The sequence below is a fragment of the Diorhabda carinulata genome, chromosome 4, assembly GCF_026250575.1.
Source record: "Diorhabda carinulata isolate Delta chromosome 4, icDioCari1.1, whole genome shotgun sequence".
NCBI lineage: Eukaryota > Metazoa > Arthropoda > Insecta > Coleoptera > Chrysomelidae > Diorhabda > Diorhabda carinulata.
The window spans coordinates 32,573,691-32,588,127 of NC_079463.1; the positions used below are offsets into that span (position 1 = coordinate 32,573,691).

General features: G+C 30.7%; 4 protein-coding genes across 9 annotated transcripts; 2 read left to right on the forward strand and 2 right to left on the reverse strand.

Annotated features, from left to right (window-relative positions):
* Positions 1–1,147: 1,147 nt before the first annotated feature.
* On the reverse strand, positions 1,148–3,858 carry LOC130892291 (mitochondrial ribonuclease P catalytic subunit). Its single transcript, XM_057797645.1, has 4 exons — positions 2,961–3,858; positions 1,774–2,037; positions 1,388–1,719; positions 1,148–1,295 (listed from the first exon to the last, which is right to left on the reverse strand). The coding sequence occupies exons 1-4, from the start codon at positions 3,780–3,782 to the stop codon at positions 1,169–1,171; spliced, it is 1,545 nt and encodes a 514-aa protein (XP_057653628.1). The 5' UTR covers positions 3,783–3,858; the 3' UTR covers positions 1,148–1,168.
* A 252-nt stretch (positions 3,859–4,110) lies between these two features.
* On the forward strand, positions 4,111–8,470 carry LOC130893534 (uncharacterized). Of its 2 annotated transcripts, XM_057799762.1 has the most exons (7): positions 4,111–4,566; positions 4,780–5,472; positions 5,558–5,821; positions 5,881–6,124; positions 6,283–6,551; positions 6,694–7,083; positions 8,299–8,470. In XM_057799762.1, the coding sequence occupies exons 1-6, from the start codon at positions 4,270–4,272 to the stop codon at positions 7,081–7,083; spliced, it is 2,157 nt and encodes a 718-aa protein (XP_057655745.1). In that variant the 5' UTR covers positions 4,111–4,269; the 3' UTR covers positions 8,299–8,470. The 2 variants fall into 2 exon arrangements, with proteins under 2 accessions (XP_057655745.1, XP_057655746.1); XM_057799763.1 differs by lacking the exon at positions 6,694–7,083.
* Positions 8,471–8,980: 510 nt separating this feature from the next.
* On the reverse strand, positions 8,981–10,535 carry LOC130893538 (uncharacterized). Of its 2 annotated transcripts, none has more exons than XM_057799771.1 (3): positions 10,363–10,535; positions 9,465–10,238; positions 8,981–9,413 (listed from the first exon to the last, which is right to left on the reverse strand). In XM_057799771.1, the coding sequence occupies exons 2-3, from the start codon at positions 10,231–10,233 to the stop codon at positions 9,067–9,069; spliced, it is 1,116 nt and encodes a 371-aa protein (XP_057655754.1). In that variant the 5' UTR covers positions 10,234–10,238; positions 10,363–10,535; the 3' UTR covers positions 8,981–9,066. The 2 variants fall into 2 exon arrangements, with proteins under 2 accessions (XP_057655754.1, XP_057655753.1); XM_057799770.1 differs by having other exon boundaries at positions 10,371–10,525.
* Positions 10,536–10,865: 330 nt separating this feature from the next.
* Positions 10,866–13,819, forward strand: LOC130893536 (uncharacterized). 4 transcript variants are annotated; one of them, XM_057799766.1, is made up of 3 exons: positions 10,866–11,191; positions 11,512–12,288; positions 12,417–13,819. In XM_057799766.1, the coding sequence occupies exons 2-3, from the start codon at positions 11,517–11,519 to the stop codon at positions 12,776–12,778; spliced, it is 1,134 nt and encodes a 377-aa protein (XP_057655749.1). In that variant the 5' UTR covers positions 10,866–11,191; positions 11,512–11,516; the 3' UTR covers positions 12,779–13,819. The 4 variants fall into 4 exon arrangements, with proteins under 4 accessions (XP_057655749.1, XP_057655750.1, XP_057655751.1 ...); XM_057799767.1 differs by having other exon boundaries at positions 11,515–12,288; XM_057799768.1 differs by having other exon boundaries at positions 11,183–11,273.
* Positions 13,820–14,437: the final 618 nt, after the last annotated feature.

The window sequence follows — 14,437 nt, forward strand, 5'->3', positions numbered from 1 at the left end:
TGTCATGAATGAAATCTGTCTATTAACATGTCTGGTTTGGAACGGAAGTACGTCATAAGACACTGGTGTCTGACATATAAAATATCAACTGTGTTTTAAACCGTTTTGTCGTTGCTCCATCTGTTTATACAAATTATGCCGGCCCTCCAACGGAAGTACGTCAAAAATTCATGTCCGCCATCTAGGATATCAACTGTCATGTCATTTGTCGTTTCCTTCATCTATTTATACCACTGCTTTACATACAAGTCTAGAACGAAGGTAGAGGTGTGAATTTCTTTCACGGTCACTAAATCTACTAATCGGGAGATGTCAAATTGTGTGTATTAGTTCTAAGAATGCTTCACGTCAAAATTTTCATCTCTGTCTCAACCAACAGTCATAAATATAACCACGTCCATATCTAGATAGCAGCGCTGCCCCATGGCTATTTCCAAAATGTATATGAGACCGTGATTAATACCAATTATGCCGGCAACGGATGTACGTCACAAATGGCAAGTGTATCTGATATCTTTCATATTCTGTGTCATCTGTCGTTTTCGCCACCTTCTAATTGTTCTGTCAAGTCTGACATCTTTATCAACTATGCCAGCCATGGAACGGAAGTATGTGCCCGCTATCAACTGTCTCGTATTTTGTGTTAACTATCATTTCTGCCATCTGTCACCAGTGATTTGATTTGTTTAGGGGATTCTTCGTAAACTATGATCGGGTTAACTCGAACATTCAGATCATGATCGAAATGTTCAGAAACTAACGAGGATTACGTTCGTTATTGTTCGGGATAATCGGATCTTGGGTAAATTCCACGAACCGACTAACAGATTGCTTCATTTGTCTATGGTTTTTTAAACTTTATAAATTATCTATTTCCTTTTAAAGGCTGTCTGCTATTAATTCATAGGTTATTGAATCCCAGGTAGGGCAGGAAATTGACATAAAAGGATCAGAAATGAAATAACTACTACGTTTCGAGAAAAAAATTGACGAGATATTTTTGGATTATGGTGAATTCTCTCTTTTAACAAACTTCCATCTATACTGGGAGGAAAAAAATAGTTTCATTGCTTTATGTGCGATTGGATAAGGACCTTATGAGAGGGGAGATGGATTCTGCACGGCTGGTAGGAAATTAAACACGAACTAACAGTATTATTATTATTATTTATGTTGTCAAATTCAAACACAGCCATTGAATGTTATTGTCACTTTCTTTAGATATGTTCGGTTTAATGGGAATATGCCAATAACTACCATTCTTCTGAGCGGTAACACTATATCGCAAAGGATGCCTGAAATATATAAATTCTGTAACCCCAGTCCAATAAAATTGTATTCAAAAACAAAAATAAGGAAAATAATCTGCACTCAAACATATATTCACCTAAAAATCGGTTTTCCTTCTCCCACAACTTTAACCAATTGGTACTGCCTCAACGACAACCACCTATTAAATAATATCCTGAGTCTTAGATCGTTTAATAAAAATTTATGGCTTCGCATTAAATCCCTTGTGACTATTATTGTGTCCTTTCCCGAATTTAGAGCACAATAAAGTAAATAAGGATCGTCTTGGGAGATATTTTGAGCTAAAAACACCGTTGCCTGTTCAGTTATGTAGCTCCAATTATCTCTGGGCCATTTAGTCATATGGCGTCTTCCTACTACCAATACTTCCTTATTTTTTTCGGCAAAATGCGATACGACTGATGCCAGCTATAAATTGAAAACGTAATTAAATAAAAATATAAATGAAATTTATTTGTTTACCAATGTTGCAAGTACACGAGGCGGTTGTCTTGTACCTGCAGAATAAGCGATATTTAAACCGTCGAGAACCACGTCGAAACGTTTACTATTAGACATAAATGCTTCGAATAATTTCAGTTCTTGTGGATTCGTTTTCACAAAAACATCTCTGCCCAAAATAACTTTTTCGAATATCTTAGTTTTAAGTTCCTCAAATTCTTCGTTGTTTATATCGAATTTAGTCAAATGATTAGAGCAATTTTGACAGACACCTTTTTGTATGTGCTACAACAAATATAGTACATAGAAAAATACATGATTCAAATATATGTTGAACCAACTTTCATTTAGCTTAAATCTGTAAATAAATGTGGAATTACAATGAAATTAACAATAAGTGAGCAATAGAAGTCAGCAAAATCGAAATACTAAATTGGAATTTTTCGGTGTGGTATGTTAAGTTTTTTTTCCAAGCATTTGAAGCTTGACTCTTATATTTGACGCTGCGTTAATTAAGATGTCGCTCCATCTGAAATTATATCACGTGACCTAATTTGAAACGAGCGAGCGTCAACATGAAATTGTCTTTATCAAAATTTGACTTGTTGGCACACATCCCAAACTTGATTTCAAGTATTTGACTTGTTACCAAACATCCGAAGCTCATTAATTGAGAATTTTGTCAACTTTCTACTTCTTGGACATTTTTATCTGTTTTTCCTGATAAATCGTCTTTATTTTAGGTCTCTTTTGATAGAAATTAGTTTCAAAAAACAGGTAAAAATTGACTTTCTTCGACCTATCACAGTATTTATCAAAATGTAATAAATCACAACTTGACATCATTTCCCTAAAACAGATTGGTTTGTCGAGGAAATTCAAAATTATATTAAATGTGTTCAACAAGTATCTCTTATTTGGGAAAAAATAATTTCAAGATATTTTTCTCAAAAAGCCTAGCAGATTTTTTGTTGCCCACACTATAAACAATTATAGCAAAATCCATTGGCAAAAAAATTCAAATTTTTCATTTTTCTGGTGTAATCTTTAAAATAATCAAAGTTTAAGCCTGAGAAATCATCGGAACAATAAAATTCATTCAATTTTGCTATCTTCTCACAAATTAATTTTATAATTGTAGAAAAATTTGAACTAATGAAATTTTGGATCAAAAATAATTGAATTATATATAGAATAAGAGAACTAACTGTAATATTGCCTTTCGAACTGAAGTTTATAATGTTTTCAATAACTTCCAACTCACATAAAAGATCTCTGCTTTGTAAAAATAAAAACATTTGTTCTAATTTGGCTATAGTGTTTTTTCGATTTTTGAAGGTTCTCAACCAACTGAAATAAGAAAAAAACACAATGTTTTCAACATTTCGACCGTGTTGGACAATTTCTTCCAATAATTCCCATGCCAGTTGTTCTTCGTTATTTAAAAAAGCTGCAGCTACTGTACAACTATATGCATGTGAATTTGGAATGTTAGTAAATTCAATTTCTTTCAATAATTCAATACATTTTTTCCATTCGCTGGTCAATGATATGGCTGGAATTATATTTTCTAAAGAAAAAGAATCCAGTACGGGAAAATCTTTTCTTAAATCGCTGTATATTTGTAAAATAAGTTTTTCTTCAGCTTTTTCGCATCCCTCGCCGTTAATAAACCGTTTTTCTTTGTTTACTTCATATAAAAACTTTAAATGTTTACCAATAAATGCTAGCGTCGGTGAAATATTTTCTTCTTTCACAAAATTTATATAGTGCGAACCCAAATCGAATTTGTTTTCTTTTATACAATATCCTAAAATTAGTGAATCTACATTGTTTTTCGTATACTGTCCTCGATTATCAACATTATCGATAATGTCTTGACGAACTAACTTCCAATCTCTTTGAGTTATTATTTTATTTTCAATTGCTTTTGCCAAATAATTTTGAGTTACTTGTTTCTTCTGTGGTAGTATATTCTTCTTAAATGAATAATTTCTCACATACAATCTATTTAACTGTTTAAGAATCATTCTTTTAGATTTATTTATTAAGGTATTAATTTAAAAACTAAATTCTTCTTCCAATTACAATGGCCTCGTGCCAAACAGCATTAACCAAAAATTTTAAAAATACCATCGAACTAAAACAAATTTAAAAAGAGACTGAAAAGAAATTTTGGTAGTATAATTAAATATATTTATTCAAATATGTTCCTTCATTACTTTATTATAAATTTATGTTCATTTATCTATAAAATATTTGAAAAAATAAAAATATTACTTCTAGGCATTTTTTCGAGGTAAACAAAATTATCATGCGAGATAAATCAATACGCGGAGTAAAAAGAAAACCTACACTAGGGATTTGTGACGTTTGGCGTTTTACCAACCTCTCCTCCATTTTACCGCCGGTGCTTGGATATATGTAAAAATACAAAATCATTAATTTTAAAAGTAAAGTTATTAATAAAATTAGTGAAATTATTTGAAGTATATCGTAAAAGCTGTAACGATAAAAATGGAAACCGCCGAAGAGGTTAAAAATACTGCTGAGACAAGTAATAATTTCGTGCTCACCCCCGAAATGGCAAAACCTTTAAAATGCTCGTTTTGCAACTTATATCTTTCGTATCCTCCTGTTTACATGACAACCCAAGATGATGTAAGGTACAAATGTGGTAGGTGTATAGTTAAAACGCGATTTAATTTTCGAGATGTAATGTACGAAGATTTAGCCAAGAACATGAAATTTCCCTGTATCTACAAAGATTGTAAGGAAGCTCTAGCTTGGAATGATGTGCGAGATCACGAAACGGTATGGACCATTAATTTTACACATTTTCTAATATAAAGAATAATTGAATCAATTAAAAGCTTTGTATTACCCTTAGTGATTATAAATTTGCGGTTTTTGTTTCCTTTAGTTTTTATGCTAATTTATACTTGAATCTAATAATAATAATACAGCGAAATTTTGTTTTTTAAGTTAATTATATCGCCTTTTAAATATTATTTTTTTCCCTTTAAGAATTGTGAATATCGTACATTACCATGTATTGCATCTAATTGTCAAGAAGCAGTATTGGAATCCAACTTTGCTTCCCATTTTAAAGAGAAGCACAAAAACTTGTATCATTCCAATAAGATTGTTCTAGATACGCTCCATAGTAGTGGTGGAGTGTGTGTTTTAGAAAAAGACGGTAAATGTTACGTCTTTTTTTATGATACCAATATTGATAAATTGAGGATGTGTTTAACCGGAATTGATGGCATAGATAAACAATTTGAGCTCATTTTTAAATCTAAAGATAGCAAGAATTCTATTGTGATAACTGAACACAATATAATCCAGTACAATAGCCGCGTGCATTGTTACAAGTGTCTCAAAGGAGAGTGCAAACTTGCATATCACTTGTATTGCACTTATAGAAAGGGGCTTTTGAAATATGCCAATGGACAAATAAACAAAGATATACTGAAACGTACGTTTGGAAATGAATATTCTTGTGTAGTTAACGTAGTTGATGAAAAAATGGAAGCCGAGAATGATGATGAGTTGGATGAACTGCTTATGGGTAAAGATGTCGTTATTGATGAAGTTACTGAAGATGATGATGAAGCTGAAGCCGAGAAACAATCTCATCCTATTAAAACTGATGTTATTAAGGAACAATTGAATTGTCCAGGCTGCAATCAACAACTTTCTGCTCCTATTTTCCAGGTTAGTTTATTATATTGTAATTATTATACTGTTATATTTCAATATAACTATAATTAACTTTTAAGTAAATATATTTATTTTTCAGTGTCTATCAGGTCATGTTGTTTGCAAAGAATGTAAGACTAAAGCTGAAGATTCCAAATGCTTAACTTGCGAATCGAAAATAGAAAACACTAGAAACTATATAATTGAAGAAGCAATAACGAATTTGAAGTTGTGTCCGATAATAAATGATGTGGAAGAAAAAGAAATAATGTGTCCAACTTCTAAATGTCAAGAGATGTTGAAACCATCCGCCATCAGCACTCATTTCAAGGAGAGCCATCTTGAAAATTTCCATTTCAACAAGGTAAATATCAAGTGTAACAGTTATTTTGATATATATATCAATTTTTATTTATATTTTAGGTAATTCTGAAGAACATTTATGGTTATTACAATGTAGATGTATTGGTGAAAAATGAAAAAACTTATCTTCTGTTTTTCGATTTTGATGATTTTAATTTCGGCATCAGCGTATGTACATTGGAGGCCGAAGATGAAACCTACGAAATCAAACTGTTATCTGATAATAAGAAAGCTTATATAATCGCCAGTGACCAAAAAGTTGTAAAGTTTAATCATAAGGAGCATTGTTTCAAGTGTTCAATAGGTAAGCAGATTATTTTTATTAAATTGCCAACAAGTCATATTTTTATAAAGACTAAAATAGGTCTGTTTTTTTATTAAACTAGATAGGATTTCATCAAGAAAAATATATAAAAAGGTCTATTTAAGTAAAAAGTTGAAGAAATTAAAATTTGTTTGTAGGTACCTGCGGTAATACCGACCATACTTTCAAACATAAACACAAGGAAGTATTCCGCCATCTCACCACGAAAATAAACAGAGACTGTGTGAAAAAAGCTTTCAAATCGAGCACTTTCAGCTACCAGATCCAAATTTCCGAACCGAAAACTAACAAAACCGATAAAATAATCAGACAGTTATTCGAGTGCTTCATTTGCAAGGACTACATGGTACCCCCCATCTATCAGTGCGTCGCAGGACATTCCCTGTGTAATGATTGCAAATCAAAGGTAAGGATATCAATTTTTCCACACAAATATTTCCTAATTGAATGATCTATCTCCATCAACCGATACAGATTTAAAATCGTGTACCGACCGTTCCAAAATCGTTGATCATTATATATACGGAATGTTTAAATCCATCTTTTAGGTAGAAAAATGTCCTTCGTGCGAAAGTAAAATTGAAGAAACAAGAAACATCATATTGGAAAATATATCGGAGACTGTCGAATTGCCTTGCAGTTTCGAATCTAAAAATTGCACGTTCAGAGCTGGTGTTAAAAGAGTGGCGTCCCACGAACAGGAGTGTCCTTTAAATACTAAAAAGCAGCGTATGGAAAATTCTAAGGAAACTACTACTAATGGTGATGGAGCTACGGTGAAAACCGAAGATACTAAGGATACCGGTACTTCTATTCCTCCAGAAGAAGGCGTTAACTCCAATGAAACGGTAAAGGAAGAAGCAATGGAAACTACAACTGATCAAACAGGGGAAAATAAAAATGAATCTGCAGATGTTAAAGTAGAAGAGGCTATTTAAGTAAGTAGAATCGACCGGGAATTTGAAAATTGGTGAATTTCGAGGTTATCGAATGATTTAGTGTTTTTCATACTACCGCCTGCTGTTTTAAAATTGAAAATTTCCTTTTTTAAGATAATTTTTTTTATAATTTATGCGATTTTTATTAAATTTGGAATTTATGAGTGTAGGATTCGCGATTACGGTATTGTCAATAGTTTGACAAATTAATTAATATACTAAAAATATATGTAATATTAATTAGTGTCATCTTTTGGTTAATTTATTTATCTTTTCATTTTTTTTTATATTTTTTCTTATATCGGTAATAAAGAAATATTTAATCAACTCAATTCTAATCTATTAGTGAAAGTATATTGTAATAAATTTAACTGTTCGGTTGGATTTTCACTTTGTTTACCAGATTATATAGGAAACCATGAGTTTTATGGAAAAATTTGTTTTTTAAGTTTTTACTTGGAAGGGGACGGCCTAAGACTAAGGCTATTGGCCTTTCTTACATTAACTTCTTACTTTTTAGATTATTTCATGTTTTACATAATGATTTTTCTAGGTTTTATCCCTGGAAAATGTGTAAAACTATATAAAGAGTGTTTTTGCTCATTTTGGTACTAAGTGGAAAATATTTTCATGTTTAAATGGTCATACAAGTTGCATTTCTTCGATTGAATTGCCATTAAACACTTTTTGAGTACTCTACTTGGTGTCGATCACCAAAAATGGTCATTTTTTAACAATACTTCAATAAATTACAAATCTTACACCATTTTTGGTGATCGATACCAAGTAGGATACTCAAAAAGTGGTTCATGGAAATTTAATGGAAGAAATGCAAATTTTATGATCATTTAAAAATGAAAATATTTTCCGTAAAGTACCACAATATGTAAAAACATTGTTGAATATACCAATAAGTGTCAGATTTACAAATATATTTCCAAATGAATTTATTTTCATGTAGTTTCTGCCATTTTTTCAGAAATTTATCTATTCCTTCTTCGATTATTCCTTATTCTAATTATTTTTTCGATAAAATCATTTTTGGTTAGGTACTCAAAAAGTTATTAATGGAAATTTACCCTTAAATTCCATAGAATTCCCACTAGTAGATTCAAATTGAGTTTATTAAACTTTCTTACATCGTTTTTTGTGTATTTTCCAAAACCTTACTTTGATGTACTCAATTTTTGACATGTAAATTTTTTTTCTTTTCAGGTATGGCAGTTTCGTGCATTATTCAAATTACTCCTGTACGAATGATTTTTAATAAAACATCTGTAGTTTGCACAATATCCTTTTTTTCGATAATTTTAAGTTGCTTTAAAATCATTTTATATTATAATCACTTTTTTGTTAGATATTCCAATAAACCATCATCTAAGAATTATTAGTTTGTTTATTATAATCCTGAATAAAAACTTTTACAAAGGACACCAACTACATTATTAGAATCCTTTTAAAGGAAGAAGACGTCGGAATAATCACCTACATACAAAGTGAAATTTTTTCGTTTCTGTTGAATTCCTATGAAGGTAGCTCAAAAAAGTCACTAAGTACCAAATAAAGGTCATATGGTGGATATCCCTTTGATTTAACTTTCTGGTTAGTCAAGACTTTTTGAAACAATTATTCTGAAGAAAAAAAATGTGCACGATAAAAATCGGTAGGTACCAGATCAAGGGTATATGATGGATATCCAAATGATTTAACTTTCTGGCCTTTTTTTTTAATGTTGGAACTTTTTGATTAACTTTTTTCTGTGTTCCTACCACAAACAACTTTTTTTGGATTCGAGTAGTTTTTCATTCATGAAATTAATTAAAAAACAAAAGGAATACTATTAAGTTCCTACTGCCTAAATGGCATTTATATAAAAATAAATAATACGCTCATTATTATCAAATAGATTTTAATACAATCTTGTTATTAAAAAAAAATCATCGAAAGCACACGATAAGTCCTTTGATTGTGTTGTCAAAAAACTTAATTTTTTTGAGCTTTCATAGGAGGATCTTCTGCATCAGTATCTCCGTTTTTCTCATAGTTTCTTTTGGAGTTTAATTTTTTTTCGTCTGGTAATTCGACTTTCAACGACAATTCTTCCAACGTGAAGTTACGAGTGTTCTGAATTGACTCTTGACATGTAGGACATTCAATTTTTATTGTTTTACATGAATTGCAAATTGTGTGACCACTTAAGCATTGAAAAATAGGTGGAGACATGTATATTTTGCAAATTGGACATTCCAAAAGTTGCAGAAAGATTTTTTTGGCTTTCCTTATGATAACGTCTTTAATTTCATGCTTTACTTCTTCTTTTGGTTTATCTCCTAAAAAAACAAGCTTTGAAAACACAATTTTTCCCATAAATTTAAACTTACCATCAATAATGTTAATATTGTAGGTTATCAAGCCCGATCCTAATAATCTCTTTACGCTTTCTTTATTGATTTTAGTAGATAATCTTTTGGATATTTCTTTACGATTGTCTTTATAAACGTGGTATTTTAATTTGCAAATGTTACTAATACATTTGAAGCAATGTTGTCTTTCATTAAATGAAACTAACGATTGATTAGATACTGTAATACCATAATGGCTTTTTTCACTTTTCAATGTTACTTCGTATTTATAATTATCATTCGGATCTACAGCACATACATTAATACCAAAATTAACGTCATCAAAATCAAAAAGACTAATATAAGTCTTTCCATTTTTTTCCAATACATCAATATTGTAATAAGCATGAACGTTTTTAATATTGAACGAATTAGAATGATACGTTTCAATATGTTTTTCTTTAAAATGAGCGCCTATCTTTAGCAACTTTATAATATCGTTACAATTAGCCTTAGGACAGATCACGGAACGGTGCTCGCAAATCTTTTCATGGTCCTTTACATCAGCAAATGGAATTTTTATATTACAGTCAGGATAATTACAAGGAAATAACATAATATTCGCAAGTAGTTCGTATATAATAGCAGGATTACTAACAACAGTTTTAATTAAGTAACATCTCCCACATTTATACTTATCCCCATCTTCTGATATTACCATTATTGGGGGAACTGATAAATACCCTTCGCATAGAGAGCATTTTAATTGTGCAAGAATATTGTCTGGAATTACACACTGAGACTCCATTAACACTAAAAATTAGTCATTTTGTAAATATACACCAAAGACTTTTCGATATAATGATATAATGAAATTATTTTTCATTCCCATTGGAGCTCTAATAATAAATAAAATTCCTATTATACATATACTTACAAATGTACCTTAGTTATCTTTAGTAAAATAAACAATTTATTCTTAGGGGTTAGAATATTTTCCGGTAAGTGACTATGGCTCGGTTTACACCTACCGGTTTATTAAATTATAGGTAATTTCGAGTGACGGGATTTAAGACGTCGGCCATATTGTCGTGGTGGACAAACAAAGACTATATTTCATTAATGTACAATGAATTGTTTCGAATACTTTTTTGATTAAAATGAATATCTTTGGTCAAAAACACAAAAATAAAACACCTATATCACCATAATTTTAATTTAAATAATATTTGTTCACCACGTCAATATGGCGGCTGGTTATGACGTAATTGATTTGTACATCCACTTTGTAAATTTATACTTCAAAATCAAAGTACACATTATACATATGTATTGAATTCAAGTTAACATAAAAAATATGTTTAAAAAACATAATATGAATATTCCATAATGATTCGAGATATACTACATTTCTGATTGCACGTAAACATCAACTTATCTTATATGTATCCTAAATCATTCTAAGATTTACAAATTGAAGAATTGAATGATTCTGATCTTGTTCATATACGATTATTTCATGTAAATCTCCGTTAATTTCATAATGAAACGGAATCGAATCGTAGGATGTAAACTGAGCTTATGAATACGATGGCGGGACTAACAAACAATACATAGCATTGTCAATTCTGTGACGTTACATCTGTCATCTGTCTACTTGTCAATTGACAACTAGGCTGATTAATTAGTGCATAGGAAGCGCCGTATAGGTTAAATAGAAGTGATAAATAACTAGTTAAATTTGTGCAGGTTTTTATATTACGAAAGTAAGTAATTAATTTATATTTAGAAAAAATTTAGTGTTCATTTAGAGACTCAAAAGACAGTATTACTATCGATAAATTCCTTGTAAGTATAACATCAAATTAAAATCGATATTTTTCAATCCATTATAGTCATTAAAATATTGAACTTGGTAGTATATTTTATTTATCGAATTAACTAAATTATTTTGCAGTTTGTTGTAGGACTATTGCGATGCAAGTTTGTATGGATAAATAATTTACTTCACACCTGCTGTACCTGATTTTTTCACCCCTTTTAATTGATACACATCTGTTGTCTTTGATACTATATTTATTTTTAGCAGTCATGGATAGTTTATCTGTAGTTCCGGCCGACGTAGTGGGAAAATTAAAGTGTTGTTTTTGTGATGGTCCATTATCAGTTTCCCCGATCACTTTAATATCGCAAGACGGAAATCAATATAAGTGTGGACGATGTGTTTCAATAAAATCTGTTTCAAACATACGGGCTGTAATCTACGAATATTTGGCCAAACTTATGTTGTTTCCATGCACTTATAAAAACTGTTCGAAAACAATACCCTTCGATGATGTACAAGAGCACGAAAAAATATGTGAATACAGAACTACCATTTGTCCTAAAGTGAATTGTAATGAATCTATGAAAGTATCGATGCTGTCTGATCATTTCAAGGAAAAACATAGTGACACATATCACACTAATTCTTTTATAATAAAAAATGTCTATGCCTACAATAATATCGATCTATTGGAAAAGAATGGAAAAATTTTCCTCAGTATTTTTGATTCTGATGAAAATTACTTCGCATTAAGCATATGTGCTCTTGATCCCACTGATACGAGTCAATACGAAGTCAATTTAAAGTCTGAGAAGAATCATTTTGGTATTGTAATATTGAACCAAAATACAATGACTTTTAATGATAGAATACATTGTCTTAAATGTGCTAATGGCTCTTGTAAACTGAAATTTCATGCTTACAAAGATAATAGAAAGGATCTCCTCAAGAAGATGACTACTAAGATCAACAGAGACTGTGTCAAAAGGATGTTCGGAGGTGGATTGTTAACTTACACAATCGATATCATTGAAGAAGGTAAGTTTTTTCTACTACCCCATCACTGAACCACTTAAATACTTAAACAAGAGTCCAACGCCCCCATTTTCTCAAGTTAAAATATATTATTTCAATATTTTCCATATATTGTTATATTTTTGTTTCAGATCGGAAGATTAAGGAAGAAACTAAACCAGAAGTTAAAGACGCCATCATCAGAAAAGCTAAAAAGATATTCCTGCAACTTCTGGAATGCCCTCTTTGCAAAGAATACATGTCTGCTCCGATTTATCAATGTCTAAACGGCCACACCATTTGCAACATTTGCAAACCTACCTTGGAGAAATGCCCTACGTGCGAAGAACGCATTGAAAAAACCCGCAACTTTACTCTGGAGGAACTATCCAATAAAGTGGAATTACCCATAGCTGATGAGAAGAAAGTGAAAGTTGAAGCTGGTACAAAGAGATCTAATGAAGAACTGAATAACACCAACGGGGATGTTCCAGCCAAAATTAAAAAAAATTGAGATGTTTGTGAATAGCAGCGAGAAATTGTTGATGTGACCAAATATATAGATGTGTCTTTAAGAATGTGGACCAAAGGTGTAGAAACTGAAGAAGCAAAACGATCCGCAAACTAAAAAGATTTATGAAAAGGATAGAAGATAAAATTTGAACAAACTACAGTATTAACTTCATGACAAAACTTTTTTGTTGATTCTGAATTAATTAGGAGAAGGAATTTATTCAGGGGAAACAAAAATTAATAGGGGAAATAGAAAATGTAAGAAATGAAGTTGAAAAACCATGAAATTACACTAAATGGAGAATAAAAACCAAAGAAATGACAAAAAGAACTATATAAAGATTTTTACTAGAAAGTGATGAACCTAAACAATAGACAATAAATATATTGTAAAAACATGAAAGATATTATAAAAAAAACAAGAAAATGATCATCTGATTCCTAGTACAAATACGAAGACTCAACGATGGTTTCTATTGTCTCAACCAAGAACAAGAATTCGAATGTATTAGAAGAAGACTTTATTGAAATTAGAAGCATAATGTGAAAAATATTGCAAATGCCTTAAGAAACAAACAAATTTGAATCAAATGATCATCAGATCTCGTATAAACGAAGATCACTACCACCATAAAGTTTCTACATTGGTCGCCATCAATTTCTAAAAATTCACAACCAGGACAACGGATTCCAGTATATTAGAAGTGGAATTTTTAGTTTTTAAGGCTTGAATAATCACGGTATTGAATAATAAAGAATTTAAATCGTCATTTGGTTATTACAAATCCAGATTGTATTGAAATTGGAAGCATTTTGTGAAAAATATTGCGAATGCCTTGAGAAACAAACAAATTTGAATCAAATGATCATCAGATCCCGTATAAACGAAGATCACCACCACCATAAAGTTTCTACATTGGTCGCCATCAATTTCTACCAATTCACAACCAGGACAACGGATTCCAGTATATTAGAAGTGGAATTTTTAGTTTTTAAGGCTTGAATAATCACAGAATTGAATAATAAAAATTTTAAATCGTCATTTGGTTATTGCAACTGTCCACCTTGAGAATGGACTAATTTTATTTACACCCAAGAGGACAAAATACCGAAACAAAATTTTTAGAAGGTTAAAACTGCGTTTAAAACATCAATCAGATGGTTCTTATTGGATAAACAAATTAATTCACCCTGTAGATAAACGCAATTGAAAATTTCGACATCTCATAAGAATCTTGTTTTTCGGATAATACACAGCGTTTGAAAATTTCTACAATTAAAATTTGTCGAAAAGATTGTGGATTTTCAAAAAAAGATCCAGAATTAGAAATATGGATAAATTAGAGATTTTATTAGGACTTTCGGATCATTTTTAAAAGACATCAGCACTGAAGTAACTTCAACAAAGGACGTTATCAAATGTTCTGCAAAAGTACATTCAGAAATTTTATATGGGTATATATTATAATTGCATTGCCCAATTAATCAGTTGTTATGGTAAATATTGGTGAGGGTGCTTCAAAAACTTTTTGGAAAAGAACCAAAGTATAAAAATAATACACTAGATAAATTGGTTGAGAAGAAAAAGAAATTCTCCATAGTTGTTTCAAGATTTCAAGAGCCAAAGCTGGGAGATGTTGCTAATTTGTAGTTTTTACCT